At 38.4% G+C, this 12,731-nt stretch overlaps 1 protein-coding gene across 3 annotated transcripts in view; it reads left to right on the top strand.

Moving 5' to 3' along the window:
- Positions 1 to 2,245: 2,245 nt before the first annotated feature.
- The window catches only part of LOC136877694 (uncharacterized), a 101,655-nt gene continuing 91,169 nt past the window's right edge, over positions 2,246 to 12,731 (top strand). The window contains exon 1 of one of the 3 annotated variants that reach the window (XM_068228492.1): positions 2,246 to 2,293. Coding sequence is in view for 1 of the 3 variants with exons in the window: in XM_068228491.1 (XP_068084592.1) it covers positions 5,334 to 5,349 (16 nt within the window). In the remaining 2 variants the exon portion in view is untranslated. Of the gene's footprint in view, positions 2,391 to 5,213; positions 5,350 to 12,731 lie in introns of those variants that run through there. The other 2 variants (XM_068228493.1, XM_068228491.1) reach the window with 2 other exon arrangements.

The raw sequence follows: 12,731 nt of genomic DNA, 5'->3' as shown, positions 1-12,731 counted from the left end.
ACCTGTCACATTTCCTGTTAATTGGATGGAGCCATATTTCCTAATACTTTCCAAAGCAGACTTTCTTAAGGTGGCTGCCCAGTTTGAGCCATGTAGCTGTTAGCTTACATTTGGAAAATGGTGGGTTAGGTCGTCGTCGTCGTCATCATCATCATCATCTTGAACCAGCTCCAGTTTCCTGGGTGCAGTGAATGAGCACTCTCTGTTTACTTCTGTCCATGTAGATGTCTTCTTCCATAACCTCCTGCAAATCTAGACCTCATCCAGGTAGATCATTTCTAATCTTATTGATTCATCTCTTCCTTGGCCAATCTCTTGGCCTTCAATTTCCTTCATTAACTACACTAGCTGTTCTTTGTGGGTCCATGCTTTTGAGATGGGCAAACCATTCCAGCCTGGCTTCGACACAGTTCTCACTGAGGGATGTTTTCACTTGGACAAGATGGTATATCTCATCGTTTCTTATTTTGTCCCCCCTTATTTTCTGAATCATATTTCTTAAGAACTCCATTTCCAAGGGCGTAAGTCTGATAAGTATAAGGGAAGAAAGAGCATTTCCCAGCCCCTTCTAGCCTATAAATCAGCCACCTGTAAAAAGATGGGGGTGTCTGCAGAAAATGTCACTGCTTCTTGTACAGTGCTGGTCACAGGTGATGTCCCATAACTGAACTGTGCATTCACAGTCTGCCCTTGAGATATGGTATGTATTAAGACAACACCGTCACAGTCATACAACAGACACCATCAACTTCAAACTGCTGGGGTTTGGATGCACTTTTAACTTTCGTGGGAACTAACTTTTCAACCAGTCTCCCACAGACGATGCTATTCTTCACAGCACAGTGCAGACACAAAGCGTTAAAGGGATGAGTTCGTGTACTGTGAGGTAGGTTGGATATGCAAGAAACACTGCCTCCATTTCTTGGCATCATCATCATCATTTCCCCTTATCCAGCTCCTGCCGGGTCGGGGTATTTATGGCACTTCTCCATCTTCCTCTTTCCTTCCACGATCTTGTCCCAGTCCAAATTTCATCATCTTATGCCTTTCTTCACTGATTAATCTGCCTTGTTCTAGGTCTTCCTCTTGCTCTCTTGCCCTCGCACTTTGCCTCCAGCATCTATCTTGGAATTCTATTCTCCTCTATCCTCTTTACATGTCCAAACCACCTTAGTTTATTCTTTTCAACTCTCTCATTTAGGTTTCCTATCCCAACTTCCTTCCTAACTTCTTCATTTCTCACTCTGTCTTTCCTTGTCTTCTTACTTCTTAGGAATTTCATCTCACTGGCTTGAATTCTACTCCCTTACCTGCTAGTTAAAGTCCAGGTATCAGCTGCATAAGTCAGTATGGGTACATAGTACATTTTGTACATTATCTGTTTACTTTTCCTTGGTATCTTGGTACTTCCTTGCTCCAAACAAGTTTTCTTATACTTTGGTAGAATGCATTACTCTGCTGTACCCTCCTGCTAATCTCCATGTCCACCCTAGCATTTTGCATTAATTCACTTCCTAGATATTTAAAGCAGTCCACAATTTCCAGACTCTGACTTCCAATTTTCACAGTGCCCTTTCCTTGCCTTTCCCCTCTCAACATTACCATAGTCTTGCATTTCTCTGTACTGATTTTCATGCCATACTTCTCGATTTTTCATTCAGTACATCTCGTTATTGTTGCACTTCTTTCCCATTCTTTCCCCAGATCACATCATCATCTGCAAATATCAGTATCTTCATCTCTTTAACTCCATAGGCTTCTTGGCATATGTTACTGTATGTTTCTCACACTTAATATTCTATCAGGCTTAATTTTTTGTAATTATCAAAATATAATTCATCCCCCATGTAGATAAAAGAAAACCCTCTGGATACCCACAACAAACATCATATCTATAGGTTCACTTGTTTCTTAGAAAAGTGTACCACAGAGAAACTTATGCAATACCATGCACTCATTCCTTTTTTTGAGCAAGTATACATACAACAGTGTTGCCACAAGTAAAGAAAGAGCCCATGTACAGTAGGCTATTCACATTGTATTTTGATGAATTGTTGAGTTGGATTTTTTGTTTAGGCATTATAGTATGGTAATGGAGATTTTTGGTAATTTTCTGAGCAATCAGCAAATTAACAACTTGCATGTGATCAAAATTTGGCTTTGAGTTCTTCTCAGGCTTACTTGTTTTTATTGGAACATACTAACCTTGACTCATGATGTAATTTGCTGGGCTTATGTCAGCTTGATTACATGGTAGTTGATCACAGACTGCTGTGCAAATTTATATGATGAGGTATGATAACATTTGGTGCATAATTTCTTGTGTTCTGTCTGGTTATCACTCATTGTGCATCTTCTTGGCATGAACTCACCTCATGGATAATCAGCCTGTAAGGAGATCTGTTGACTGACTTGCTTACTGTGTATACACAAATAATCAATGCACTTCAATTTTTGGAGGGGAAATTCTAAAAGAATAAAAAAATAGCTATTTGAATGCTCCTAGTGAAAATGCTCCTAGTAATGTAAATTCAACATCATCTCTTGGTTATCACCAGGGAGCCATTAAAAAATCTCGAAATTCATGATGCCTAGTTACCTCTTTTCATTGACGCAATTGCACAGCCTATTTTTTATGTCTGGATGCTTTGATCTTTGGCCGCAAAACCTACCTACTATTTGTTTCTTGAAGTAGTTTTTTTACAATTGGCTTTACGTCGCACCGGCACATAGGTCTTATGGCGATGATGGGAGAGGAAAGGCCTGGGATATGGAAGGAGGCGACTGTGGCTTTAATTAAGGTACAGTCCCAGCATTTGCCTGGTGTGAAAATGGGAGACCACGGAAAACCATCTTCAGGGCTGCCGACAGTGGTGTTCGAACCCTCTATCTACCAGATGTAAGCTCACAGCTGCGTGGCCCTAATCACATGGCCAACTCGTCCGGTAGTTTTATTTTTTCACCAGTTGTGAATATAACTTTCAGTGATATCATACCTTCTTCCCACCGTGTGATTTCCAATGTTCTCTGCATCTCCAATAATACAAAGTAGTGAACAAGCGATAACGATAACTTGTTGCACTTGCAGTCATACTTAACATATGATTCACACCTCTCTTCTGAACAGGTTACCAACACCATGTGTAACACTGAAGTATACACAATAGGTGTCAGGTATGATGAGGGTGGTGACAACTTTATCCTGAATATTGCATGCATCTGTATTTCTCAGTGCCAACTTTCAAAAAAAAAAATTTTGCAGATTATTTGCAGAATTTACGGTATAACTCTAAAATGCCTTTGGGAGTGGCAACCCCATCGGTAATTGATAATTATCAGCCTTGGAAAAGGAGAGACAATGGTGGAGAAGTACCATCAACATCCCGATCTGGCAGGAGCTGGACAAGGGGACATGAAAATGATGATTATGGCGGTATTGTACTCGCATGCAAAACCCTTTTTGTAATGATGTTGCTGGGGTTCGCTGGTATGGTGGCTGCTTCAGTTACTAAGCAAGTTATACACCTGAATCAAATAACATTTTAATTTTTCATCAGTATCAATGACGGATTCTGTGAAACTCAAATTATTTTACCAATTAATGTACTGAGCATCTACAGCCTTTCTATTTTCAAGTTTTCAATCTCACTTGAATATCAGTCCATAGCAGGAATGCAAGACCATAAACTCTGAAGAGTATTTCTGTTGGCCATCAGAAATAGGAAATGGCATTTGTATCATGAGGGAGATACAGTTGTCATGGATTTACAATACAATTGAACTGCTATTGCCAATGGATGGCACTCTGTATTTGTGTGTACCAACACACATGATTCAGTATCTGAAATGCCACTGGTTCTCATTTCATTGATAGTCTAGCAGTTTGCAGTTGATAATCATTTGATGAAGTCATCACATGATCAGTGAACTCATCATCCCAATGCCACTCGAATTTTCAGATGAAAATTCCACCTAGTAATAATCAGGGTTTGAACCTCTGTCATCTGAATAGAAAACCAGGAGCTAAGCCTCTGGGCTACCTATCATCTTCTATGTGATTTAACATCTTGAATGATTCAATAACATATGTGCAAATCTTATCATGTTCCTTTTCACCTGTGAAACTCATAGGATTTGTATTCATTTCTGATATTTGACCAACAACTCCTAAGAGCTTAGTCAATTGTTTAATTTAAAATACTACTAGAATATCACCGTTAATTTGCTGCTGACCTATGGATCTCCTAGAATTATGCAGAAATGTACACAATCACTTACAGATTTAAGTCTGAGAGTTGTACCAAACATCAAGCTCCACCTTCTGAAATTCACTATCCATATTAATGTAATATGGAAACTATGTACTTACTGATAAAGTCTTCCTCAAGTAGATGATGTAGCTGCTCTCAAATACCTATAAATTATATACAGCTAAATACCGGTATTAATATTACAGAGAATAAATTCTTTGCATCATGGTTTCAGAAGCATACATGTATGAAGACAGCTGAATATAACTCAGTTAAGGAATTAGCTGTTGACTCCATGGTATGAATCTTTTAACATTATTTCCTGCTTCTCCTGATAGAGAAGTCTATTAAAATTTTAACATTATACAATACTACTGAATATTTTGCCGCTTATTACTAATGTTGAGTCATGTGAGGTTTCACTGAGCATATGCTAACATTATCAGGTGAAGGTTGACAACACTGGTATGATAGGTATTGCTTTGCATGTAAAATTTTAAGTTTATTGTTTTGCTAATGGTTTAAAATTGCACTAACACAAAAGGTTTCAGGCAACACACAAGGATAAGAAAGGGGTAGGATAGGGAAGGTAGTGGTCATGGCCTTAATTAAGATAGAGTTCCAGCATTTGCCTGGTCTAAAAGTGGAAAACCATGGAAAACCATCTTCAGGGCTTCAAACCCACAATCTCTCAAATTCAAGCTCACAACTGTGCAATCTACTGTGTATCCAACTTGTTCGGTTTTTGTGTGTGCAACAAATGAAGTAGTGTGCATTCTGTAAAGAGCATTACATTTTTGTAGCAAAGAAAAATATGCCATGCAAATAATTCGCAAAATATTGCTCCTCAAGTTTGTTGAGACAGAACCAAAACATCAAAGCAATCCCCGAACAGAAATACCTTGATAATGGTAACACAGCAGCATGATGTGACAGAAAGCAATCAACTATCTCAAGGTGAGCATATGCCAAGAAGTTTGTGGGACACAACTTGCAAGAGATGATTCATTAGGACATCACAACATCTTGCTGGAGCATCCAGTGTTCCGCTCAGCAATCATTTGATAAAAGCCAAGCAGAAGCATGGAGCAAGTTAAAGGTTAGTATGTTATAACTGCTATACAATTTTGTTTGAAAGAAGTAAACAATGCATTGACATCTGGAATGCAAAATTCAACACAGGGCAGCATCATCATCGAACAGAATGAAATCTTCCCTACCTTCCATAGTATGAGTGCTGAAGTAGGTATCCTTTAAAGCAGTCCCTCTCAGTATAGACATCTATGTTGCAATAACAGATAATGGGAAGTTTTCTTCATTCTGCTAGTTGATGTATTTTCCACATCACTGTTGCCATCCTTTCTGTGAATAATCCTCATAAGTAGTTTTAAAAATAATTTATCTAAAGACTATAGCAGAGACATATGGAATACCAACAAAATATGTATTTGGTGAAGTGAGGATATAAGAAAGAAAGGACCTGCATATTTCAATTGCACTTCAGCCAATGCATGATGATTCTTACTTTATCCATTCTTTGTAATGTGCTCTCTCTATAATGCCACACAGAATTCTCTACCACCCAGTAAAATAGTGCCATACCACTAATAAAAATAGCTGCCTATTTGGGTAATAGTAGATCCCATGTTTGCAGGTTTTATCCCAGCTGAGGTCCGCCTCCATAGAGTAATGGTTGATGTTATTAGCTGCCATACTTGGGGGCCCGGGTTTGATTCCCGGTACTGCCAGAAATTTAAGAATGGCAGGAGGGCTGGTGTATGGTTGAAATGGTACATGCAGCTCACCTCCAATGGGGGTGTGCCTGAAAAGAGCTGCACCACCTCGGGATGAGGACACGAGTTTACTTTTATTCCAGCTGAGGAAGTTAATTTTTGAATGGCAATCAAATATTTTGACACTTCATATTATTGTTGTTGCCATTCTAAAGAACAAACCTTTTTAATCCTGTAAAAGCGAGAGTAGATGCCTGGCCTTGAGGACAAGTGCTTAGGGTAGCTGGACCTGCCTGTTGTATGGGATACTTAGTACTTTGCGTTTTCTTGCATTGTTAAAACACGACAGGTTGCCTTAACTATTTTTTAAAAATGTATATAGTTCAGTCAGTCCGACTTATTGGTTGAATGGTCATCATTGAGACCTTCAGTTCAGAGGGTCATGGTCTCAATTTCCACTCAGATCGGGAATTTTAATCTTTCTTTTTCTTTCTTAATCCGTTTACCTTGCGGGGTTGGTTTTCCTCTTGGACTCAGTGAGGCATCCCACCTCTACTGCCTCAAGGGCAGTGCCCTGAAGCATAAGATTTTGGGTTGAGGGGATGAAACTGGGGAGGAGGACTAGTACCCTGCCCAGGCAGCCTCACCTGCTATGCTGAACAGGGGCCTTGTGGGGGGTGGGAAGATTGGAAGGGATAGGCAAGGAAGAGGGAAAGAAACGGCCGTGGCCTTAAGTTAGGTACCATCCTGGCATTTTCCTGGAGCAGAAGTGGGAAACCATGGAAAATCACTTTGGGGATTGCTGAGGTGGGAATCGAACCCTCCTCTACTCAGCTGACCTCTCGAGGCTGAGTGGACCCCATTCCAGCCCTCGTACCACTGTTTAAATTTTGTGGCAGAGACATCATTTCCTCAGATTAGACCATTTCCAGCATTTTCTTTGATGTTCATTAACAAGGGCCTGTCCCGTGTCAGTCAAATATTTTCTGGGCCACTTTTATTTTGCCCACCTGATATATACAGTATATATAAATCAAGTGTACTTTCTCTTTCCTTTCTGCTTATTTTCTGCAAATGTCTTGCATCATTCATTGATAAAACTATAGATGAACCTATGATTCAGAATTATTTCTGGTTACAGTTTTTCTCATTTTAGCAGCACTCTATCACCATGGTCAAAAGTACTAGAACGATCACTCCCAGCTCCTGGTGGAGATCTATGTAGGAGTTCTTTTCTTTGTCGAAACAAAGAAAGATTTTGTGATCCCATTGCATCCAGAAAACTTGCATATGCGTCGTTTGGTGTTTTTCCACTTGGCCAGTGATCAGCTGAGTCTTGAGTTTTCAAACAATGGGGCTTTTATTGGGTCAAAAAGAATTCCAGACTTCAATTCAGTGCAGTGTGATGTAACCTCTTCTTGCTTGACAGTAGATACCACTTTAACCCTACACTGCATGAATTTATTTACACTATATTACAGGGAGGTTAAATATGTAACAATACACTCATAGCAGATTTTTTATGGATTTGATCATACTGGTGAACAAAAAGGGAAACATTCAGGAGTGTGCAAAAATGCTACATAATGTATTGAAGGCTACTCATGTACAAATGTTACCCAGTACAGTGCATGAGAAGAAGTATTGTTTATTACTCGTAAGAACATATAAAACTAATAAAATTATTTTTAAACAATTTATAGAGATTAATTACACTGATTGAATTGGAAATTAATAGCTTGTTCAAGCGGATAGGTCATGTCCACAATTCAACTGATGTGATAGCCTTTCAAACAATCTGCATTCTTTTTCAAATACAGTGCTGCTCGGTCTTCGCCATCCATCAACGGCTGCTAATTTCAGATGACCACCAGCCGTAAGACATAGATTGTGTAACCGCTATTTCGGGCGTACATAAATAAAAATAATAACAAATGTTACCGCTGTTCGGGACAATTACGGTTACCATAAATAATAATAATAATAATTAATATAACCAGTAATAAATAAGATAATACTTAATCTGAATAAGGAGGTAGAAATATGACGCAGTGGCGGAGAATTCATATAAACCAAATACAGGGAACACTTACAGGCCTAAAACTGACAACTAAGACAGGATGTGGAAGCTGCGGGAAGCCCTTATCGAGGTACATGGGAATGTATGACGTTATGGGGGAGAAAAGACTTGCAAGAAACACCCTCTAGCTCAACTATATTAAAAATGACAAAGTTTTACATAATACAGTTCCACGACACGGAAACAAGACATACTTAAGTAACTTAACATAAAAGTTGATTTAACAATGAAGGTGATACTACATTAAAGGTATAGTTTAAAGCGAAAGTATTTAATGGATGAAAGAATAGAAAGCACTGCAAATGGAACCTAGGGTAAACTCGGACTCATCAAATTAAACTTTTAAGATGACATTAAGCGAAGAAATAATGAAACACCAAAGGAATTAAACTAAATGAAACGAAACCGGAAAACATTGAGAATAATATTGCAAAAACACTGAAATAACACTTACTTCGGAAAAGCAGGAGTTCCCGAGGGCAGCAGCCCTCGAGCGCGAACGCTCGCTTCGGCGGTCGGATGGAAAAGACGCCGAGCTCACGCATCATTTTTCGAAGCCGGCCACAAGGCCGGAAATGGTCCGATTACAATTAGCCAATAAGATCAAACTTACCCTAGATTCCTGGACCTTTTTGCCAATAGGAAATCTCGTTACCATATATGGTAATTTTAACATCATTAGCAATTGCACAAGTTCTGGAACATTACGATTACAACACCCAGAATTTCATCATAGGAAACCACACTTGCAGTACAGGTACAGGATGCTCCAAAATAAATCCTTTTACAAATTTTACATCAGATTACATAAAAACTACATTTAAAAAAATCACTTCAAAACACTTTTGCATGTTGAAATGTTCATACAGTTCAATGTTTCTTGATGTTTCCATAATTTTAAAAAATTTACAAACATATTTCAGTTACACAAAATTCTAGTAGAGTCCAGAGTTGCAAAAAAATTAAATCCTTCAGACAAATAAAAAAATTAAAATTTACATTTCCAAACACACAGTAGTTTCAGTTCTCCGTCCCACCAACCGGTGACATTCTCCTCCTCCCAAAGTCGAGCTCTGCTCGACAAAAAAATTTTACCAAAAATAACAAAATCTAAATGAACTTAAAATGGGAGGCTTAATGGAGATCAGAATATTTTCACAACGCCACAAATTGCACCACACCACAATTTCTTATCATCGTTCTCTTCAGGAACGTCCATACAGGCAAAAACCAGTAGAGCGTTGGTATCGCTGTTAAACGAAGTCGTTGACCGCGGCCGTTGCCAACGTCTCCATCCTAATTGCAGTCCAACCATTGCTCACATACAGCCTCAGCACAGCCCACCCCACTTGGTGAACAGGTCCATAACTGGCGAAGGCAGATGGCACAGCACAGACTACTGTCACCATTAAACAGCTTTCCATTCCACCATCAGACATTAGTGGCCAATAGGTGCGTTGCAGACTCCAAATAGATATCCCAGGTTGAAATGTCAGTGGCATCGCAGTAACTGGAACATAAACATACGCAGCAGAAATTTGGAACTGAAGAACTTAGGCCACTGGCCTGAACTATTGATGACTTTAAGAGGAGCCTTGAGTTTCGAGGGTGGGTTTTTTGTGTTTTTTCATTAACATTTACAAGCCTCCTTAGGGAGATTCCCTCTCATGTTTCTGGGAAACCCCAGCCCTCCTGGCAAGTGCTATTTCAGAATTTCAAAATTTAGGAAAATTAAAAAACTAAAAGAAAATTTGCCAGAGTTTACCCTAGTGCCAAAACATTATAAAATCCCTAACTAATCATCAATAAACTTCTAAACTTACCCCAACAGACATTACATTAAATGATATCATGATATCTAATATGATTATAAATAACCCTTCCCATTACAACTAAAGTAACTTAACTAAATTATTAACTACAAAACCTGAAAAATTGTGTGCGCCAATCAATTAAAATATGCTTACAACTAATTCCATATAACTACCAAATCAAGTTACCGTGTGCATTCTTAATCACCCAACATTAAGGAACAGAACGAGACAAATAAACGCAAGATTTAGAATGTTACAAGGGAACTCAAAACCGAAAAATAATTAATTACGTTAGCTTGCAACTACTTTCAATGAATTGAGGATAGTAAGTCACTATTTATTTACCATGTCATGTACTCATGAAATGTTTACATAGATAAACTCACATTACGTATTACGTGTCACACCAGTCAAATGAAAGCACAATAAAGCCAGGAATACCAAATGAAAATCATATTACTTTATCAACAGGAACTCAAAAATGAAAAACCAAAGCGATGCAAGAGTGCACATGCAGACATCCAACTCAATGATATAAGAAATAAAAAGGTACAAGTACAACCTTCATACCAGAGATTACCAGATAACCGCACGACACACAAGACTACCAAGCTTATCTGTCCTTCGACATACACACACAGACAACATCAAACCACCAAAACAAGTGCGACGATCACTGAATCAGCATAACCAACGAATGGTAAAAGGCACGGACGACCTCAATACTGACTCATCACATGACATACAAACACAGTACACATACATACACACACACACACAAACAAAACACCTGTGCGATGACACATCAAGAAGTACCCACAAAATAAAAGGACAGAACATCAGAACATGACCTCAAGTACCCTTGAACTTATCACACGACAATGAGACTCTTAGGGCCAATATTGTACTCCTAGAAGAGGAACGGCCTCTCAGCACCTTAACCCTAAGTCTCAGTACACACACACCTATACCTACCAAAGGCACAGTTATATTCAAAATTCGTAGGACAGATACAGCACAGCTACAAATTTAGAATTGTACTCAGTCTACAGAATCCCATACTTCTACAAATTGAGTACATAAATTTGGAAGACACGAACCCGTAATACAAGAAATTTTAACATTGATAAAATCGAACCAGACAAAACAAGCAGAAAATTTAACTGAATGGCTTAGCTAAATTACGATACCCTCAAAATTTCACTAGTGACAAATTTAAAATAACAGAAATAAAATCTTGACAACCTGCAGACCTACTAAGAATTAACTAATTTATAGCTCAGCGTAAGGACACCAAAATGAACATTTGCAGAAAATCTTCCTAGTATTCATTCTACAATAACAAGGGACATCATTTTCCATCTAGGCACCTAATACCAAAAAAAAAGATTACGAGGAATCTCATACCAGATACACTAGATTTCCAACATGTCACGAGCACAAGTGCAGATCCGTAACCCGTCAAATTTGCCCAAAATGAGCCTCAGCATTACCTGGTCTAAAGATATGGTGAACACGTGTCACCCTATGAGCCTATCCAAGTCCTCATAGAACCCTCCCTAGCAAATATAGGAATACATGGGTAAATAAATATACGTGACAAGGAAACAGACACTTACACGATGGAAAAGCACCAAACAAACTAGGAAACTTTCGTAATTTAGCAGCTAGTTGGGAAACAGTCACCAAAATAGTCCCATACCTACTTGGAAACGAACCCAGATCCAGCAAAAGACCAAAAACAACACAACATGACCAGAAATTTAAGTACATACAGAGCTACAACATGATGTAAAAATTACCTTTAAAAGATCACACACGTGGAATACTGCCAAATATAACATTCCAGGCGACAAGAAACAAAATTTTGAAAATAATTTGTCGAAACACGAGATTTACGAACAGGAAAACACTCGAAGAAATAGCCGAAAATTCACAACATAACCTTAAAATAGTTGCCGAAAATTTACCAAAAGAGAAATTGCAGAAAAACTAAGGAAACTCCGTGCTAAAATTCAACCAGAACACAATGATCACTGACACTTCACGCTACAATTTACGTGGTCTAGAAGGAAAACAAGCAGAACGCGACACTCGATAACTTTATTAAGGATGTAGGGTGTGCACTTCGCAGTTGGTCAAACGCTCAGCTGTTTTCAACACACTTCAGCTGTTCAAGAGATAACCCGAATTCAAACACGGGAGTACAGTACCAATTACAGTATCGAGACAAAACTTAGCACGATATCACGACGCAGTTTAAAACAACCGGAAATTACACAAATGTTACAATCGGAACAGAAATGGAAGAAAACTAGACATAATCAAAAATATTGAAATTTATCAAAGAAGACTTTCGGAAAGCGAACACAGCACACGAAATGTGAAGATATCACTTTACTACAAAACACGTGGTCAAGCGAAATCTTGCCACACAGGAAAATTTATTGAAATTAACGAAACCAAAAAACTTGTTACAAATAGTGACGCACTATTTCCTCCAACCGTTAATTACAAGAGAAGCACAGTACCGTAACAAAAGACTGCACATCGCGGAACGAAAACACGTGGTGAGATGAACTCGCGCAAGAATCACGAAAACAAAAGCGGGAATTAAGAACACACACGAAACACTTACAACCTATATTCAAACTTAAAAAATTTAAAATTAATTTTAGAAAAGTTAGCCGAGGATGATCATTGTAAGCCTTCGCTCCTTTCCATAACACACGCTCTGATATCAAATGTAACGTTCTTTCGGGCGTGTACATAAATAATAATAATAACAAATGTTACCGCTGTTCGGGACAATTACGGTTACCATAAATAATAATAATAATAATTAATATAACCA

Source organism: Anabrus simplex, chromosome 7, assembly GCF_040414725.1.
Source record: "Anabrus simplex isolate iqAnaSimp1 chromosome 7, ASM4041472v1, whole genome shotgun sequence".
Taxonomy (NCBI): domain Eukaryota; kingdom Metazoa; phylum Arthropoda; class Insecta; order Orthoptera; family Tettigoniidae; genus Anabrus; species Anabrus simplex.
Note: the sequence above shows the minus strand (reverse complement) of the source record. Positions and strands in the feature narration are given on the sequence as shown.